Here is a 21,678-nt window from a genome sequence, read left to right on the forward strand (position 1 = left end):
AACAGATTCGTCTATATCTTTGGAATAGAAAAATGATTTCGCCGACCTGTGCAAACAAAGTGACGCGACTGAAAAGACTGAGCATCGACCGACCTGTGCGAACACAGCGACGCGACTGACGGGTCTGTATATATGATAAACAATTCTACGAAAGCGAAATGAAAAATATTCAACAATAATGGTCAATCGGGATAATATTTGTGATCGGACCATAATATTTAGATGATAAGATCGAGGAATGGTTAATGCAAGATTATTTAATATTGTTCTTATGGGTGTTTGGAAGGACTTTCAAAAATGAACGATCCATGCAGGAAAACGATTTATGTGAGAACGGTAGATCGGGGTTCCACTGTGTGACTTTTTCAAACGATTGATGAAAAAAAGACATGTGTCTTTGCAAATAATATTTTAATGTGAATACCACTTTTCGATTGACACAAGTATGTAAGTACTTATTACTAGATATTACTGATGTAGTTTTACACAAATAAGTAATTAAGATCTTTCTGAAATATTTTGTTGTATAGAATTAACAGCTTGTTACACTAGTTCAATTTTAAAGGAATGTTGGGCCACATCACTGGTTTATTCAGATCCATAAAACGATCAAAATTTAGTTGCACCATTGTCTCGAAACCATCTATATTCTTGGATGATTCACCATAAAGTAACTCGATTTCTTTCCTCCTTTTATTATCAATCATTTCGCGAGGCACGTTAACTTCTTCCGTGTTCGCCGTTTCCATCTGTTCTTCTTCTGCTAGTCTATTTTTATCTCGTTCCTGTCTATGCGCTGCACTCTTTTGAAGAAATGCTAGCACGTCATCACTGAAGTGGATTTCTGATTCTTCTGAATCACTTTCGCTATAATTATCTCGTTCTTCATGTTCACTGTGACTTTCTTCACCGCTGTATTGTTGATTAGGATGATTTTTTATGTTGACAGTTTCGTGTGATTTGGACTTGCACATGCTCTCGATTACACTGTGCAAAACTTTATTTTCATAGTTCAAAGCTTCGGCTTTGGATTTCCAATAAGCTATTTCATGTTTATACTGCCAAGATAAAATATTAGAGCGATATTGTTCCCATTCATAATTATTAACGGGCATAGTAACTTCTCTCCTAACCTCCACAGGGGAACTTTCCAATTTTCCAACGGTCAATTTACAAAACAGACTTTTGCTTTTCAATTTAATTTTTTTAAGTTTTCTTTTCATCAGACGCCTCTTATTTCTTCGACGGTGTTTTTCTGATTTACTTTTAACTATTTGCGTTTTATAGTGATTTTGACATTGCGGTTTACTAGAAATTTCAGACATTTTTACGTGATTAGGGCAAGCTGTGAAAAGTATTGATCACAATTATTTCTGAGTACCCTGGTATTGATACTTTTTGACCGATACTTTTCTTTCGATTGCGATTTTTTTACAAAATAAATCTCTCTCGGACAAGTATCATTATTTTGATACCTACACTTGTCTTGTATCATCATCAGCCGGGGTCAATCCACTGCTGGGTGAAGGCCTCCCCAAGTTTCCTCCAACTCTCTCGGTCCTGTGTCGTTCGCTGCCACGTATTTCCACCGAACTTTATCAGTTCGTCAATCCAGCGGCTTTTAGGGCGACCCTGTGGCCGTTTCGTGCCCCTTGGGTACCATTGGATGACGGCATTTGTCCAGCGGCCGTCCTTTCGACGAGCAATGTGTTCCGTCAATCTCCATTTCAGCTGTTTGGCAACGTCTATTGGGATGTAGTCGGGCTCAGCGACATAAGACGACAAGGAGACTTGTCTTGTATAATATTATAACAATACTTTTTGACAGCTGATACTTGGATATCAATACTTTAAAAAAAATTATTGGTATCGATAATTTTTCTTTCGAACGGCCCTATACGCGATGCTGCCAGTGGACACAGAATTTTTCCAGATGCTACAATGACTTGACGATACCAATGATACTTGAATAATAAAATAGATTTTCAAATTTAATCTACCTAATTGTCATGAATTTACAAAACAAAAATCGTGATAGTGATGATTTGCACCAATCACGAAAAAGTAGCGTTTTAAATTACTTAATAGGTACCTATACATTATAATATTGAAGCGATAAAAAAATAAATAATGTCTTCTTAACTTCTACTGTGTCCATGTTTCACTCCCTAGGTAAAAGATATGGCTACCATGCCATGCAAAGATTTGCTATTCAGAGTTAATAAATTTGGTACCTAGCTAATCTATTTTCTACCAACACACGTCATAATAATGTTAACTACATCCTAGAGAAAATGACTGCAATCAAATTAAACTACCTACGAGAAGTAGTAAGTTACTCTCATGGCATAATATGGCGCCCACATCCCGAAGGCCCTCCATTTTTATCACCAAGGTTAAGGGCAGTGTGATGCTCTACCGTAGTGTTTCCCAAATTTGCACATTGCACACATAATTAAAAAAAAATAATATCCTCAAAGTAGCAGCTGACATTTTTACTATTATAGCAAATTTGTGATGCGTGTTTATCTCACTTAACTGGTCGACCCGCCATGCCAGGCTTGAGCCTTGTCTGACCTCCCTTGTGGGAGTCATACTCATGGGTATGATATTAATATTTTATTTCAAAATTTATTATTTTCTTGACAATATTGTATAAAAAATATAAATCATATTTTTTTTAAAGAAAAATTTTCATTGTTTCATTTTATGCGGAATTCGCTTAATTGGGCCTAAGTGCCAGAATCCCGATGTGTCCTAATTAAAGAAGAATCAGCTGTATTACAAATATAAACTGAAATAAAAATATTTTTACAAAAATTGTTGGTATTGAAAAAATGTGTGTATTGGTAAATTTAAACATAAAAATCAAATTTTTATCAATCGTTTATTTCATACTAAAAATGTATTACTTACATAATATTTTAGCTTAACATTTAAGACACCATGGATATTTTTCCGACTATCTAGGAAAAACAATATTGAGCCGTCCCCGGAAAAGTAGCGTTCACGTTAAATTGTTAGTTTGAGATAATAATGATTATACAAGACACACCACTTCAAAAATCATACTTATTGAATGTCGTAGGTTCTTAACCTTTAAGTCTGGTCACACATCTTGATTGGAACACGATGATGTAATTTTGTTGTCATTCACAAAATACAGTATGTAACTTAATGTACTGTCACACATAGCATCGGTGCGATCTGCTTGTTTCATGTAACAAATTTCACTTGACATGGCGTGCAGGTAGAATAACAAAATGTCTCATTGGCACATGTGTAGAAGCTGTTTATTCATTCATTTCGGCTAGCCGCGAGAGATCACTGTCCTGGCATGGCCTCGCTTGTGTGCAAGAAAGATAGTTGCTACATTATGCCCGTATCCCAGTCAAGACGATTTTCAATGTGCAACCAGACTTAGGTCCATAACCCAGATTAGGATGTTCTAGAAAAAAAGTTCCATCTCCAAAATAAACGGAGCGTTTTTAATCTTTCCTGCCAAAAAAATAATCCTCAATACCATCGAAATATAGTTGAAAATGGTCTGTGTTCCACTCAATATGCCAATTATTGTTGCAATTTTTGATTGCGACCAAAGGTTAGTCATGAAGTTTCACTGCCAAATTGTATTCAGGATTAAATAATGTGGAGACAAATAATGTAAATTGATTTACCAAAAAGTACTGTTATCACGATAACACCATTTTTTCAGAGAATGGCTCAACTGTAGTCATCTTAATTTCATAATCATTTTTGAAAAGCTTATAAATAAACTTAAAGAAAAATGTAAATTATTGAGATTTCTTACAAATACAGTTCATAAAGACATAGAGTGAAGTTGACTTGAAAGTTTTTGTTTACCATTTGTAAGCATTTATTAAATAATTAAAATTCATACAAATTTTAAGCAGATAACAGAGTACACTGGTCGATGTGTAATCCTACCCAAATAATGTATTCCAAAAATATCAATAATTCAATAATTAGATGCACAAAACGTTTTTTTTAATATTTCACCTTACACAATGGGTGGATAACAATTGTATCGGTTGATATTCTGGTAAAAAAGATGATTCACCACTTCTACTCTACGACACCCACAATGTGAACAGTGGGTAAACAGACATTTTCGGTTGTTGGCCATTTATTTGCTCAACTCGTTCGATCCATGTTCTGGATGTGAACAAAAGTTTTGATTGTAAAAACTATGAAAGCAAATTGGCCCAGCCATGAGATTCAAACTTAGCACTCACCAATCAGGAGCTGAGCGAGCTCCTTACTATCCAAGATAGGCGCACATTGTCAAAATATAATTAGTAAAACCTGCTAAGATGCTCCAATCCAATAATGATAATACCCAATATCAGTTTTGAAACAAAGTTTTTTTATAAGGATACCAGAGTAAAAATATGGAGTGCATATCCCATACTCAAGAGATAGCCAGAGTTTATTATTGGTGACCATGTTTATATCGTTCCTTTCGCATCAGCTTGTTTCGCTTAGACTAGCTTACATCATCCATGCAAACTAGTGAACCTCGTGTTTACTGTAGTTTGGGTTATACTACCATAATTTTCGGGTTACTAATGTTGACAGTTGTTAGACTACAAATTCGAATTTATCGTTGGATCGTAACTTGAAAATTGCAGAATTACCAAAAAGTTCTGAAATCCAATATATTAAATGAATTAATATCATCCAAGGTTTTATGAGAATAGCCGATCTTCTCCATGAGTTGTCATATGTTTTCTCAAAGATGAACGTTCACAGAATGATTTCCCACATGTGGCGCAGACATGCTTCTTTTCTTTGAAGTGGAACTTCCGAATGTGAGCGCTCCGACCTCCGGACACGGAGAAAACTGCATCGCACATTCCACACTTGTGCGTTTTAGTTTTTTTGTGGACGCATACAATATGAGAGTTTAAGCTGCAAGGTTGCTTAAATGTTTTGTCACAGAATTTACATTTATATTTTCCTTCGCCGTGAATTAACATGTGAACTTTAATATATCCGGGTGGATAAGACTTACCACAGAAATGACATTGAGATGTAGCGTTTTTTGGTGGGATTTTTTTGATTCTTCTGTAATAGCTAACCCGTTTCGTTGATTTGTAACAGGTCAGCATGTGCTCACTCAGTTCATTAGCGGTATTGAATTCTTCCATGCAGTAATCGCAAACATGAGGGTTAATATGTTTTTTTCGGTGTACAAGTAGCGTTTTAAAGTCTGCAAATTTACCATTGCAGTAATTGCATGGTCTGCCTGTGTTTTGCGGTTTGGGATGCATTATACAAGTGTGATCATAGAGACTTTGTGAAGTGAAAAAATTCATATCACATTCTGTGCAAAACAGAACATTCTTTCCACTGGAGGATTGTGAGTCTCGTCTTGGAAGTTTGTTTTTCTTGTCTTCATCTGTCGGTAAGGGCTGGGCTTCAGGAGCTTTCTTATTTGGGTTTTCCCATTGACTATAAAGTTCTAACATTCTATCATTTTCGGATTTGACATCATTTTCATTTTCGCTGTTATTGTGGTCAGAATCAAAGTCAAAGGAGTCATCAATGCCATTACCAGTATCGACGTTGCTGACTTCAGAAAATTCATCGAGAATGGATTTAGATTTCTCAACTAAACATTTAAAGGTGAATGTTGTTTGGAGAGATTTACAGCAGGACACACAAATATTCTGAGGATATCCATCACCCGCTCGTACCTGTGGAAAAATTATATAAATAAAGTTCCCGATAAAAGGTAAATACATTCTATAATGGGCGAACTTATGAGTATAACTCCATTTTTGGTCACTTTACGATAAGTGTGAAAAAACATTCTAAATATAAGAACGTATCAGTGGCATCGACAGTATAAGTCACAGGTAGTCTACAAAAATAAAAATTAATTTATGCGTCTATTAGACTAACTTATAACTGAAATGTATGTTACGTGTCCATAAGTATTAAGTGTGTACTTAAACTCTTAAACCACAGCAAAATACAATGATTTGCGACAAACCGATCGGTTTTATCAGTATAACCTGTACTAATCTTTTGGAGAATATAAACTTTATTGGTATAAAAATGACTACAGAAATTAACTTTGTAACTTTGTTTTTGCTCTTCTGGAAAATCATCTTTTCGGACTTATATGTACTCATAAGTCCGCCCATCATAGATATATTAATTATAATCATATCATAAGTAATATGGCAACAGCTAGACAAAGATTGGGTACCGAAAAAGAAGTTATACCAGAAAATAAAATCACAGAATTCTTTTTTTCCCCGACCATGTCCGACCCTAATAAGATTATATGGGCCTCCAGGTTTGTTTTGACAGATTTTGTTTTTACGAGAAATGTATGTCAGCCACCCAGCTCAACCTATTAGGTCCATACTCTGACTCATACACAAATTGAAAAACAATATGTGTACTTGCCAGACCCAGGATTCAAACCTGGGACCCACAACGCTATAGGCCAAATAATAATAAAAATCAAAGTGAAACCGGCAAGGCATCGATCACAACGTAACAGCCTCGGGGGAAAGCATATAAGTTGCAAGACTACAATATGATGTGCTCTGTGGTCTGAATCTCATCACTCTCACAAAGTGGAGACTTTTTCAAGCCCCATTTATGAATCATAAGTATAAGCAAATTAATTGAATAGATTCGGTTCAGTCATATGCAATATTTACATAGAAATCTAATTAGGTATTAACGATAAATGTTATGATTAACTGATATAGCATTTATTTGCTAGAATTTCGTTTTACACGAGTATAATATTAATTATACAAATTAGATTTATTTAGTCAATATCTATAGTAGACTTCCGATTATCCGGGCTAATGGTGAGGAGCGGCAGCACGGATAAATGAAAAACACGGACAATTATTTTAACATATTGTTTAATACTCATTATTTATTAAGAAAAAGTGTGATTTTGGTTCGTTTGCAGGAACCTTTTAATGATTTTCTAACAGATATTATAAGAGATATTATATCCCATATCGTGCACTGATAATCCGCACATGGATAATTGGGAGTTTAATGTATTTGATTGTCACTAGATTACCATTAGTGGAAAAGACTGATGTGAAGCAGAGATAAGAAGGCGGATACAGATTGCAAAAAATGCGGTTTTAGCACTATATGAAAGAATTGGGGAATTACAATTGCCCCGAAAATGATGTTTGTACAAACACTAGTGTTCTCCAGGGAACTCTGATATAATGGGAACTGAAATAAGTACCTAACGGGTGTGGAGTAACAGGCAACCGTTCTTGAGAGTGGATAAACTTAAACACGTGTCAAGAATACACTTGTCCTTATTTCTGACAACTGCTCTCGGTTTATGCACTGACGATCATTCAATTTTGGTGTATTTGACAGTTGCAACACACACTATTGCACGTCTATAAGGTGTGGTTCATTTTCGTAGGACACTCACACATTCAAAGCCCTGCGTCAAAATGTATTGTATATAGCCTATAGGAATTCTATTTATAAATCTGTTCTATGGTGTTTTCCACATTTTTGTATGGTGTCGAGTCATGAATACTGAGGGTAAGGGAGAGGAAGGCAATTGATGCCTTCGAAATGTGGTGTTGGCGCAGAATGATTTGTATTTCTTGGACAGAGCACAGGACAAACCAGTCAAAAGATAAAGGAACCTGGAAAGGCCATGATAGCTTGGAGGATAGTATGGTGTATTATACATGTTTTTTCGTATTACATTTTGGTGGAACTTCATGATTCCCAAGTGAACCGAGCTCATGATCATTGATGTTTTAGTTAAATGAATTGTATGCGGTATCACCGGACTCGAGCACAGTTCATGTTATTATCCATTTCCCAGAATATGAATAAGTTATATTTACCTCTATATCAAAGCAGTATTGTAAGATATTGGGGACAATTTCCTTTTTATCTCCAATTTTTAAAGGGGTATAAAGATTTTTGAGTTCCGAAGCTTTCGAAAGACAACACCGACAAATACTTTCGTAATCCATATTAGTGCAACAGTTTTATCGGTGGTACCTATTATTCAAAGAGCGGTAAACATATCTCTGAGGGCCACTATAAATGAAACTTGACATGTAAATACAATATTCCATACAAATTATTTAAAGGTATTGTTCACAAATTCGTTTTATTTCACGAAATTCCAAATCTGAATGGAGCTTTTTGAGTTGTCAAAATATTGACGATGCCGATTGCCATGTACAATAATAAAATTACCTTAATAAAATTTAATTAGAGAACTGTGCACAGATGGTTGCATAAATTTTTTATAATTTGTAGAGATAAGGGAAAATTTTCTCTTTTTCTTCTTCCACGGCGCTACATCCGGGGTGGGATTTGGTCTCCTCCACAACCGCTCTCCACTCACTCCGGTCTCTCGCCACACTTCTCCAGTTACCGGGTCTTCCTATATGAAGCCAGTCCACTTTACGGCGTCAGCCCATCTCCTTCTTGGACGGCCTCTGGGTCTCTTCCGTTGGGGTAGCCACTTCGTCATGATCTTTGGCGCTCTAACTTCAGGCATTCTCTCCACATGTACCACCCATTACAGTATCTTATGATTGTTTGCTGTTCCATCAGCTCTTCCAACTCGTGGTTCATTTTTATTCTGTAGTTCCCATTTTCCAACGTGGGTCCAAAGATTTTGCGGAGTATTTTGCGCTCGAAGACAGCTAATTTGTTTTCCTCGTTTTGAGTTAAGCACCAAGTCTCACAGCCATAAGTGACCACTGGCCTTATAATTGTTTTATATATTAGAAGTTTACTTCTTCGGCCTAGAATTTTCGACCCCACCAGTCGCTTGCAGGCATGCCAGCATTTATTCCTGGAGATTAGGCGGATTTTTATCTCCTCTGCTGTCTTATTTTGGGTATTTAGGCTCCGGATACGTGAACTTGCCCACCCCTTCATATGCATGCTGTCCTATGTCTATATTCTGCAGCGGTACTTGATCGCGTGTGCTGACCATATACTTAGTTTTTGACTGGTTTATATGCAGCCCAGCGTTTTCTGCTTTTATTTTCATAGTGTCACCATGATCGATCATCCTCTGTTTGGATCTGCTTGTAATTACTATGTCGTCAGCATAAGCGCACATCTGCGTTGCATTGTTATATACCCATCCTCTTATGTTGGTTTCACGACCTATGGATTCCACCACAAGGTTAAATACCATAGTGGATAGCGCATCCCCTTGTCTCACACCTGATTCAATTTTGAAGCTTTCAGTTTGCTCATTTTGCACACTGACAACTGATTGAGTATCTGTCAGTGTGGTCTTTATTAGCCTTACTAGTTTTAAGGGAATTCCGAGTATTTTTAAGCCGGCGCTCCATTGGCACGCAAGTCAGACGATTTACAGTCTTCGGACTTTTTTTTCGCGTGGAGCACCCCAGGTCTGCGGACTTTTTAATCCGCAGACCAGGCTCGTTGGATTTCAAACATGTTTGATATTTTACCTCCGAGTTGCCAGACTTCGTCCGTCGATCGCAATGCAAATTCGATTTGACATTAATACGCCATCATTCGGACCGCAAAAAAATCTGTAATTGTTTTAAACATTTTCATTGATTTATTTGTTAATTTACACATTATAAAATGAGAGATTTACCAATTATTTTTTTATTTGTATTTATGAAATTCATAAAAGAAAACGTAAATCTTGTGTTGTTTTCACTGCTATATTATTTTACGCAAGTCTACATATAAATAACACAAAATTATAGGGTTATCAGAAGACATTACGATAATCGCAATTTTTGACTTTTGACAGCTCGACTTTTTTATTCGTTCATTGATCGGTAGCAGGGCATAGACAAATCGGACGATTTATTGTCCTCGGACTTTTGGCTCGCCAATGGAGCGCTTTAGGCTTTGCAGCATCTTATCCCTATTCACGCTGTCGAAAGCTTGTTTAAAATCAATAAACAGGTGGTGGAGTGTCAGGTTGTATTCGTGCGCTTTCTCCATAGTTTGCCTCATGAGATGTATGTGATCTATAGTGAATCTATTTGGTCGGAAGCCGCACTGGTATTCTCCCAGGATTTCCTCACCATAGATCATTAACCTGCTGTACAGTACAGATGAGAAAACTTTATAAGCTGCGTTTAGAATTGTGATCCCTTTGTAGTTATCGCACATTGTTTTTTCTCACTTTTTCAGAATAGGCACTATTATTCCCATCTTCCATTCCTCAGGTAAAATTTCTTTTTCCCAAATATTGAGAATAATTATCTTGTGGATATTTGCTTCCAGAGTTGGGCCACCACTCTATATCAGCTCGGCTATTATCCTGTTGGTTCCAGGTGCTTTATTGTTTTTCAGCGTTCTTAATGCTCTTCTTACTTCAGGCAGAGTAGGCTCATTAATAAATTCCTCAGCAGTGTGGTACAATACTCATTCCTATATATTATCCTCATGATCATTACTATAAGCCTGATTTAAAAGTGTTGTGAAATAGCCTTTCCATCTTTCCATAATGTCCTCCTTTTCGATCAGCATTTGTCCTTCACTATCCTTACAGGAGTTTAATCTGGGTTGATAGGATTAAGCGAAAATTTAGTATTTGGAATACAAACTTAGGATAGGGTTTCCTCTTTCTTCTCCGCGTGAGGTTATATTCTACCAATTTATTTTCCTTTTTCTTGTCGTTGGTCATTCCTCCGTTTTTATTTACTGGTCATACCCGCGCCGTCCATTTTTTATGTATGGAAATTGGGACCCCTTTGTCTTCATTCTGGATTTGACTTTCTTATTGTTTACACGTTGCGTTTGACAGTTCATTCAAACTATCAAAACAATTATCTTGGACGAACGTTAAGTGATAGTTAAGTGAACGTTAAGTGATCAATGATTATGGCGCAACATCTGAATGACCGTGAGGAGGAAATTCTAAAAGCATGGACACCAGACGGCGAAGCAGAACTGCTACAGGAGGAAAAGTTCAACGTACGAGCGTCGATTAAGATGCTGAGGTTTGAGGTATCCTCGTTACGTACCTTATTTCAGCAGGGGGACCGGCAAGGAGTGGCACAACGCCCAAAAAACAATTTTTGGCGGCCCCTACGGTCGTAGAGTTAGGTCTAAATGACAAGTTGCATCGGTGCGACCACTCGTCATCAGCCAACCATCTGACGGAGAGGACCATCGCGGCCCTCCAGAATGCGATGTTTTCCCAACGGGACAGCTTCTGAAAGGGTAGTTCTCAATCGGAGGTACAGGCTCCACCAGGGATCCGTACTCTAAGCGGAGGTGACCGCATCTGGACGACCATTGAAGTTAATCCCTCCAAACCAAAACCCGCCACGCACCACACCCGGTCTTAATCGGGCGTATCACGTGGCCCTACATTGGCGATGTGAAGCATCTAGTTAAGTTTTAGGCCGGGAATGCCCTAGGAGGAGATACCCAGGACTAAGGTTGCTACGCTCAGAGTGAGCTCTGACTGAGTTTAAAGTTACTTTCTAATGCAAAGTGCTGGTGAGAGAAGAGCACAGGGAAATTATGAAAATAAAAATGATTCTAGTGTATATAAAACAAAATAATGAAGCTAATCATACGGACAGCAAAAATTATGTGAAGAGATCTTCACGCCCGCAGTAAGACGCCGCAATTTTTTTAAATGCAAGATAATTGGCCTTAGTAGCAACCAAGTCGGACAACCCGATGGGCCCAACAGCTGGTTGGACCGATCTGAGCATCTCCTCCCGTTCGGAGCACATTCTAAGACATTCACAGAGGATGTGGTTGGCATCCTGAATCTCCCCTCCGCATGGACATGTCGGACGGCTTACAAGTCCAAGCTCAAAGAGCTTGCCAGCGAACCCACCGTGTCCAGTCACAAATTGACTGGTGTGATGGTCAGGAGTCAGATATTTGGTTATCTCCAATCGCCATTCAATATTTGGAAAAAACATATATGTGTGCCGGCCCCCTTGGTTGATTCATCCCACCGTCGCTGCCAGGTCTTCAACGCTGCGTCAAGCGTCATGAGACGTATTGTCCGCTTTAACGAGGTTACTTTTTCAGCAACAAGCCGAGGAGGCGGGGACGCCCAATCTGGACGACCAACAACATTGGGGGCCGCCTAAGAGACTTTCGGGGAGTCTGGATGGCGTAGTGTACCCCCCCCCCCCCAACATTGGTAAAAATAATAGCCGTAGCCCGCATACCTCCTTTTGTGCGGACACCACCATTGGTAAGACCTTCTTTACTTTTACGGAAAGCAAACGCAACAATCAGCAGAGGTCACTCTCAAGATCGAGGACTTAAAGAACTCAGGGGTTCTAGAAGAAGCGGGTCCAACCCCCAGTATTCTCTCAACCCTGTTTCTGATCAAGAAAGAAGACGGGACCCTATGCCCTGTTTTCAACCGAAAGCGTTTTAATGCGTTCCTACAGCCAAAGCCATTAAAACTAATTCACCATTACGAGGTTCCAGCCGTCTTACAAACAGAAGACTGGCTAGTAATAATAGATCTAAGCCAAGCGTACCTCCAGGTACCCATGGCTTTTCAAAATTGTCGATTCGTTCGACTAGCCTACCAAGGGGAGCTCCTATAATTCACGTGTCTCCCGTTCGTGCTGTCAGCCGCTCCGATTATGTTGGCATCCCTGACCAATTGGGTCTCCGAACGCCTACGAAAGAATGGTTGAGAATATTCACTTACCTAGACGACTTCTTAGTAGCCAACCAATCCGAGAAACAGTCTCGGTTCAGGTGGAATACAGGATTACCTTCCTACAGTCTTTAGGGTGGTTAATAAATATTAAAAGATCCTGTCTGAACCCAAGCCAACAATGAGGGTCCATGGGCATCACGTGGGACACACACAACAAGCGGAGGTTTCTGTCGCTGGAGAAGTGTGTAGCACTCCGTCACCTTCTGCTAATGCAGGTACAAAAAGGCAGTTGGTCCCTCAGACAGGCACATATCCAATCCCTTCTGGGGCGACTCAACTTCACATCCTACCTCCAAGAGGAAGGTTGCATTGCCGACGGCTACAAAGCTCCAGTCATCAATATTGTCGAGGTCCCATTCTCGCCAATAGGAGGAGATACCCAGGACTAAGGTTGCTACGCTCAGAGTGAGCTCTGACTGAGTTTAAAGTTACTTTCTAATGCAAAGTGCTGGTGAGAGAAGAGCACAGGGAAATTATGAAAATAAAAATGATTCTAGTGTATATAAAACAAAATAATGAAGTTAATCATACGGACAGCAAAAATTATGTGAAGAGATCTTCACGCCCGCAGTAAGACGCCGCAATTTTTTTAAATGCAAGATAATTGGCCTTAGTAGCAACCAAGTCGGACAACCCGATGGGCCCAACAGCTGGTTGGACCGATCTGAGCATCTCCTCCCGTTCGGAGCACATTCTAAGACATTCACAGAGGATGTGGTTGGCATCCTGAATCTCCCCTCCGCATGGACATGTTGGACGGCTTACAAGTCCAAGCTCAAAGAGCTTGCCAGCGAACCCACCGTGTCCAGTCACAAATTGACTGGTGTGATGGTCAGGAGTCAGATATTTGGTTATCTCCAATCGCCATTTAATATTTGGAAAAAACATATATGTGTGCCGGCCCCCTTGGTTGATTCATCCCACCGTCGCTGCCAGGTCTTCAACGCTGCGTCAAGCGTCATGAGACGTATTGTCCGCTTTAACGAGGTTACTTTTTCAGCAACAAGCCGAGGAGGCGGGGACGCCCAATCTGGACGACCAACAACATTGGGGGCCGCCTAAGAGACTTTCGGGGAGTCTGGATGGCGTAGTGTACCCCCCCCCCAACATTGGTAAAAATAATAGCCGTAGCCCGCATACCTCCTTTTGTGCGGACACCACCATTGGTAAGACCTTCTTTACTTTTACGGAAAGCAAACGCAACAATCAGCAGAGGTCACTCTCAAGATCGAGGACTTAAAGAACTCAGGGGTTCTAGAAGAAGCGGGTCCAACCCCCAGTATTCTCTCAACCCTGTTTCTGATCAAGAAAGAAGACGGGACCCTATGCCCTGTTTTCAACCGAAAGCGTTTTAATGCGTTCCTACAGCCAAAGCCATTAAAACTAATTCACCATTACGAGGTTCCAGCCGTCTTACAAACAGAAGACTGGCTAGTAATAATAGATCTAAGCCAAGCGTACCTCCAGGTACCCATGGCTTTTCAAAATTGTCGATTCGTTCGACTAGCCTACCAAGGGGAGCTCCTATAATTCACGTGTCTCCCGTTCGTGCTGTCAGCCGCTCCGATTATGTTGGCATCCCTGACCAATTGGGTCTCCGAACGCCTACGAAAGAATGGTTGAGAATATTCACTTACCTAGACGACTTCTTAGTAGCCAACCAATCCGAGAAACAGTCTCGGTTCAGGTGGAATACAGGATTACCTTCCTACAGTCTTTAGGGTGGTTAATAAATATTAAAAGATCCTGTCTGAACCCAAGCCAACAATGAGGGTCCATGGGCATCACGTGGGACACACACAACAAGCGGAGGTTTCTGTCGCTGGAGAAGTGTGTAGCACTCCGTCACCTTCTGCTAATGCAGGTACAAAAAGGCAGTTGGTCCCTCAGACAGGCACATATCCAATCCCTTCTGGGGCGACTCAACTTCACATCCTACCTCCAAGAGGAAGGTTGCATTGCCGACGGCTACAAAGCTCCAGTCATCAATATTGTCGAGGTCCCATTCTCGCCAATAGGCGATAATCCCACCACAGGCTTAACAGGACATCATGTGGTGGCTCCAGGTGATAGGCTCCTCAGAGTTAACACACAGAACGACATTCAATCACTTCCTGATGACAGACGCAGCCGACACATTCTAGGGAGCCCAACTGAATGAACACCACCTATCAGGTACGTGGGAACAAGACCAGTTAGCATGGTATGGCATTCCAACAGGAAGGAAATGTTTGCAATTCAATCTCGGGTACAATCAATCATAGGATCAGATCTGCTTCTGCAGACAGACAACAAAACAGTGGTGGCATACATCAACAACGAGGGCGGCACAAAATCTGTCACCCTCCTAAACCTATGCCGACAGATACTAGTATTTACCAGTCGAGCCAATATCACGTTTACTGCACAATACTTCCGCAGAAATTACAACTGCGTGGCAGATCATCTCTCCCGCAGACAACTCATTCCCGAATTGCACCTCATCAACACCGCAACCACCCCCCTGTTTCAAAGATGGGGTGATCCCGACTCCCGAGGTGGTTTTATTCACAAGCGAATCAGCACATGTCATTGCAACGTATGTGTCACGAGACATTACAGACAGTGGCGCGCTGTTTCACGACGCCTTCAGCCGAGTGTAGGACTTCAGACTGGCGTGGATATTTCCCCCACCAAACATACTTTCACGAGTCCTAGCGCACCTGAACTCAGCAAAAGAGAAGTACTTACTAGTGGCACCGAGCTGGAAACAATGCTTTTTGGGAGTGGACTTACGAAAAAGGGCAATAGTACCTCCTTATACAGTGCCTCACCTACATACGACACTAGTAGGTATGGAGACCAACCGTCCACCTCCAAGGACCCAGGACCTGTCCCTTTGACTATGGATAATTTCGGGTGGGGTGAAATAACATCAAATTTAATGGTGGAAGAAATGGTACTCCTTACTTCCAGATGGCGGCCTTCGACTCTAAAAACTTACAAACCAGCTTGGAACAAATGGAAGACAATGACATGGTGTAAGCATGAACCTAATGGATCATAATAGCCCTCAACCAATGGAATTGGCCAGATACCTAGGCTACTTGCACAACATGGAGGGTTTGTCGTACAACACCATCCTGGTGCATAAGTCAGCCATAGCCACATTTTGCAAACCAATTATCATTGTAGATATCAGCATCAACGTGGTAGTACAACACAATATGTTACAGGCAATTTCGGTACATAAAACGAAACCCGTCAAACCACCGGTTCGGGATCCAGGACGAGTGGTAGATCATCTTAGAAAAACAACACCGGTGGAGTACAACCTATTCGAAATTTCTCGCAGGACAGCTACCTACTTGGCTGCTTCTCGCATCGGGACGAAGGGTTCATGACCTCACACTACTTAGTAATAGTAGACAATGGATTAGTGGATAAAAGTGACCACACAATTGTATGGCCAATGTTTGGCGCAAATGCCGCCAAGCATCGTCAATCGGCATGGAAGCTAAGCGCTTCCACGTGTCAAAACATCGACCCAGTATTCTGGTTACGGAAACTCGTCTGCATGTCAAACCCAAGGAGAGAGGAAGATGTGGATATTTCGGAAGTATTTATATCTTCAAGAGGACCACCAAAACCAGCCACCAGGACAGTTATAGGGAAAATGGATAAGGTCAGAACTGTTGGAAGCAGGGGTACAAGAACCACCAGGCAGTGTCCGCTCAGTGGTGGCTTCCTTAAACTGTAAATATACCCAATAGGTGATATTATCTTAAAGAGAGGTAACTGGCGTAGTGAGTCGATATTTCAGGACAACTACCAGAGAACGATGGACACACCACCATCAGAAGGGGAAAGACCCCATTAACTTCTCTATTCAACCATATACATTGCAAGTCACGATGGTCTATACCTCGTCAATGAATCATTGTTACATACAGGAATTTGGCATACCCAACACCAGGTGATAACAAACAGATATCTCAAGGACTTCAAAGTCAAATTCGAATAATGAAAGGAGTTTTACCTACCAATAAAACTCTTATTATTCATGTTGACTTTGAAGTCCAGGTAACTTCTACCTGGTTCCTTGAGTCATATCATAATGAAGACAAAGGGGTCCCAAACTCCATACATAAAAAATGGACGCGGGTGTATGACCAGTAAATAAAAACGGAGGAATGACCAACGACAAGAAAAAGGAAAAATAAATTGGTAGAAAATAACCTCACGCGGAGAAGAAAGAGCAAACCCTATCTTAAGGACTTCAAAGTCAACATGAATAATAAGAGTTTTATTGGTAGGTAAAACTCCTTTCATTTTGTAGCTTTATTTGAATTTCAATATGTAGTGGTTTTTTTTCAAATTTCAATAATTCATAGACAATATCTGATATCTGGCAATCTTGACAGAAGAAAACATTCTGCATACAGGAGCAAATCTGTCAGGGATATCGAAAACATTGGCAAAGTTATTTTTATTAAATAAGTCAAAATGCCTAAAGTCCAACCGAGGGATATTTCTATCCTTCTGCAAGAATTCAGAAATTTCTTACTTGGCGTAAGCAAACTTCGTTGTTATTACTTTTCTAATTACGTAATCGACAAGCAGGTTATATTGACATCTTACTGACGTTTCTAAATTATATTTTTATTATAAATTTCAGAGGAAGCACACCTTAGCTGTCCGTTTCGAACAATTTGTTTCTCCCCGAACGCAGCCTCCACCTCAGATTCCTGACGGACCTGCACACAAGTAAATTGATAGAAATATTTAATAATAAACCTTATAGTAAGTACACACGCACGTTCTTGCTCGATGGTTTTACGCTGATTCCAACATGTCTCAACATGTGTACCATCTGACTTGATGGTTTTTTGTTCAACATCAAACAAATTGCGCTATCCGAAGAAGATTGTGGGTCTGTAATTCGTGCGCGATGTAAATTGAGTGATGGAGTGAGGACGCACTGGCAAGGCTAGTGTGGCCTCGCTCTCACTCGTGGTCGAAGTCGTGGCGGTGCGACGATGGCCTCACAGCGTCTTGTGTCGATTTACTCGACTGTGTGGACGCAACAACGAGCATGCTTCCAAGTCAGCATGCTTGATCGAGCAAAACCGTCGAGCAAGAACGTGCGTGGGTACTAGACTTTACATAGAGTGTTTCATTCTAGAACAGTCAGTGGTTCTCACGTGAATTTTAACTGTGGCCGCACAATTGACATTGACAGTTCTATCGAAACGTCTGGTGGCCGCACAAAATTTCACTTTTATTGTGATTGAAAAAAATAAAGCTAAATTTTATTTAATTACTAAATTTATGCAAAACAAGTCTTTCATAAAAGACATTTGGACATTTTAGTACTTATCTATTTATTTAAAAATAATGCAAATGGAAATACCTCAATACTCCTTTTTTCCAATGCGAGCCGATTGGCTGCTTCCAAGTTTACATCTGTCAACTGGCTTCGATATTTGTCATTTATGAAGTGCATTACACTGAACGATTTTTCACAGTATACAGTAGTAGAATAAATCGACAATACTAATAAAGCAATTGTTGTCAATTCTTTGAATTGACTTGATTCTTAGTCAACGTATAACCTCCACCAAAATTTTTCAACTGTGGTATTATTAAAATTATTATATTTTTATTATATGGACTATTTCACACATGATCTCATCACAAGAACACATTATGGATCATTTGATCGTGAAAAAAAAATTAAGACAAGGAATGTGTTTGTGTATTCAACCAATTTTATAATTTTATAAATAAATTTTTGAAATATTATTCTGTAAAATGCTGGTGACTGCAGCAAAATTGTCTGATGGCCGCATGCGGCCACCAGAGCCGCACATGAGAACCACTGTTCTAGAACAGTGTGTTAGGTAATAATAATTAGTAAGGTGAACATGACTATTTCTGTAAAATGTTTATTCATATCTTTTCAGGGCTTCAGCAAATTATTACTATGCTCGTGATGCAAGAAGGGAAGTCAAACCTCCAATTGATGTTACAACTAAACTCTTACAAACAAGCGCAAAGAAAGGGTAAAGGATAGAATAATGTAATATTATGTTCATTTTTTGAAATATGATTGTGTGCTCAGACAATAGTGATTATCCAAAATTGGATTAAAAGCAATCGCAGAAGCTGGGAGAGAGTATCAGATCATGCTTTATGGGGACGAAACATATGAGGGGTATAGAAGCAAAGGCAGCTTTCTACCAAAACAGTGTTTTGGAGAAAAGGCTAAAAAACTAATTTAAGGCAGATAAGTTTAATGCAGAACTTTTTGTTTTTTTTTTTCAATGTAGAAATAAAGTTAAAAAGATAATCTGTATAATAAAAATCAGTATTTTCGCTACACTTATTAAGATATTTTAATTATAAAAGTCAATATTGCTACAATTGCTTCCAAATATGTAAGATTGCTGTGTTTGCGTCTAACTATTTGAAACTTTGCTGTGTTTGCTCCCAAATTGTACCGAGCGGCCATTTTGTCACGTGACTTTTTTGTATAAGAATAACATTGAATATAGAAGAATGCAGCCTTTGCTTCTAATGTGAATTTTTTAAAGTAATTTTTGTATGAAAGAATGCAAGGTTTGCGCCTCAAATATTGTTTTACCATGTGCATAATGAGCAGCTCTGTATTTCTGCATTCATAGGATATTTTGCCAATTTTTCCAAGATTGCTGCCTTTGCTTCTATACCCCTCATATTACAGTGAAACCCCGATTTTATGTTGTTGAAGGGACTGAAAACAAAACGTATATTGTAAACACCACAATTCATCTTTTCGAAAATGTTCTTTTTCTTTCGAATCGGCAATGTTTTTCTTTGGTGAGACATTATTAAATGGGTGTAAACAAAAACAAAAAAAACTACTAAACAATAAACTTAAATAAATAATCACAACCAAATAATGTAACCTTTGTCTTCAGCACTGATAGGGCACTGTGGCCATGACGTCTATAAATAGAATGCACACGTGACCGGAAATAATTTCAATGATATCATGCATTGAATTAATTAGATTTTAAATTTTTATAAATAAATTTGAAAATTTCAGACGTTGATTGCAGGAAGTAAAAACTTAAAACTGGGAATTAAATATGTACTGAAATGAAATAGGACTGGAGAATCTACAAGAAAATAGCGGCAAATAAGAATTCTGGGCACGTAAAATCAGTGTTCACTGTATTAAGATGTTCGGAACTCAAATTGGGCTAGTGTTCTGACGAATTATAATTTAACAGATTACTTAAGGCTACAGCTGCTATTTATTCAAAGATAATTCTGAATAATTCAACCAGTGTAAAATGGTAATCTAATAAGTGGATGCTAACCATAAAAAATCAATAGGCACTTAGGGATTGCAATACCGAATGATAATTCTTGTACCGGTATTTCCTATTGAATACCAGTATTAATAAATGTATCCATATAGGCACTGGTGTATATATCTGGTCTAATGGCTGAAGTAATGAAGTTGTACTACTACATTGACAACTGATTTTCTTGTGTAATAAGTGAGTAGTGCCTGAAGATGCTGAAAGGCGACACCAGGATTGCTAATAATGATTTAAATGGAACCGTATAAAATTTGGATACATTAAAATTTGAAAGAATTAGTCGTGTAAATGAGATTTGATTATTTCAGATATTTTTCTATGAACAATGAAATACGATAGAAACCCAAGTCTACTTTGGTCATACTTAAAAATGATGCCTAAAGTAGACATGAATGTCTGTTTTGTGAATAGGAACAATATCTGAAATAATCAAACATTTCATTGTCACTGCATACTTCTTTTTATTGTAGCGGGTTTTCAATTTCACCGGTAATAATTAATTTAGTATTTTAACAACTTTTGCGCAATATATTTACCAGTTATGTTCACGAGGTGCCATTTGTGACCCTCGGGGTGTTTATCGGTGTTGCGCTTTTAAGCTTTTCAAGAATTAAAAATGTTTTGAAGTGAAAATGAAGTGACTAGAATTTAGTATACCTACTCATAATTTATGCATGTACAATAATTAGATTTTTAACTGATTATAATATTATGACTTGATTTGATTGTTTTTTTTTTTTGAAACTAAAATAAAAGAATTGCTTGTATGTTTTCGTTTACAATAAAAACTAATATAAGTTATTCAATGATTCATTTCAGAGAGCCTGCAGTTCCTGCAAACAAGAGGGCAACACCCGGAACCGTTTTCCATTATGATCATCACTATTGAGAAGAAGAAATATCATCATTAGACTATTTAAATTTTGCTTAATTTATTTTATGCTATCTCTTTCTGGTAAAATTTCTCTGATGTCATTTTAGTGGATTAAAATATTTAGTTGTTTATGTACATATTGAAATAATAAAAAGATTTTATTTATTGATGTATTTTTATTCCTATCGTTTTCCAAATTGTTAATATCGATTGAAAATGAATTCTATCTTTGTGTCAGTTTTAAAAATATCGTAGGTTGGTATATTATTATATAGGTGGAAATAGTGCCAGGTTTATGGATGTGGAGGCACAAGGTTCTGACTGGTTTTGATGATAAAAAATAAAAACCATATATTCCAACGTACAAAGTAAAAATGTCAGGTCTAGGACGATTTGGCATCAGGACAACTAGGCGCTATGCAACCGAATGAAATTCAACAAAAAATAGACGTTCCTGAATTATAGGTGCTTTAAAAATATTTATTTAATAATTCGTGAGAATTTAAATATGCACATGTAAATAGTGATTTAATTGTGCATATGTTTAAGTTCCAAGAAGAAGAGATTTCTTTTATTTTTATATAAAGTGTCAGGCATAATAATTCTCAATTTGCAATAAAAAACATGATGGGAGCAAAATAAATTAAATCTACTAGGTATGTAGTAGAGATATAGAAACTTATTAAACTTCCTCATCTACTTTCATCATCAAATCATAACGAACGTCTATTTATTTCATTCGA

At 38.5% G+C, this 21,678-nt stretch overlaps 3 protein-coding genes across 3 annotated transcripts; 1 reads left to right on the forward strand and 2 right to left on the reverse strand.

Annotated features, from left to right (window-relative positions):
* Positions 1-394: 394 nt before the first annotated feature.
* On the reverse strand, positions 395-1,640 carry LOC147078574 (uncharacterized). The gene has a single exon (XM_085957419.1). It carries the CDS (start codon positions 1,323-1,325, stop codon positions 549-551), a length of 777 nt encoding a protein of 258 aa, XP_085813545.1. The 5' UTR covers positions 1,326-1,640; the 3' UTR covers positions 395-548.
* Positions 1,641-2,869: 1,229 nt separating this feature from the next.
* LOC147078575 (uncharacterized) lies at positions 2,870-8,227 on the reverse strand. Its single transcript, XM_085960235.1, has 2 exons — positions 7,887-8,227; positions 2,870-5,720 (listed from the first exon to the last, which is right to left on the reverse strand). Exons 1-2 carry the CDS (start codon positions 8,016-8,018, stop codon positions 4,710-4,712), a joined length of 1,143 nt encoding a protein of 380 aa, XP_085816361.1. The 5' UTR covers positions 8,019-8,227; the 3' UTR covers positions 2,870-4,709.
* Positions 8,228-17,101: 8,874 nt separating this feature from the next.
* LOC147078576 (NADH dehydrogenase [ubiquinone] 1 alpha subcomplex subunit 7-like) lies at positions 17,102-21,100 on the forward strand. Its single transcript, XM_085957432.1, has 4 exons — positions 17,102-17,260; positions 17,367-17,455; positions 18,655-18,753; positions 20,881-21,100. The coding sequence occupies exons 1-4, from the start codon at positions 17,195-17,197 to the stop codon at positions 20,948-20,950; spliced, it is 324 nt and encodes a 107-aa protein (XP_085813558.1). The 5' UTR covers positions 17,102-17,194; the 3' UTR covers positions 20,951-21,100.
* Positions 21,101-21,678: the final 578 nt, after the last annotated feature.

This window comes from Rhyacophila brunnea, unplaced genomic scaffold (genome assembly GCF_057557595.1).
Source record: "Rhyacophila brunnea isolate RB1 unplaced genomic scaffold, BYU_Rbru_1.0 scaffold_11, whole genome shotgun sequence".
Taxonomy (NCBI): domain Eukaryota; kingdom Metazoa; phylum Arthropoda; class Insecta; order Trichoptera; family Rhyacophilidae; genus Rhyacophila; species Rhyacophila brunnea.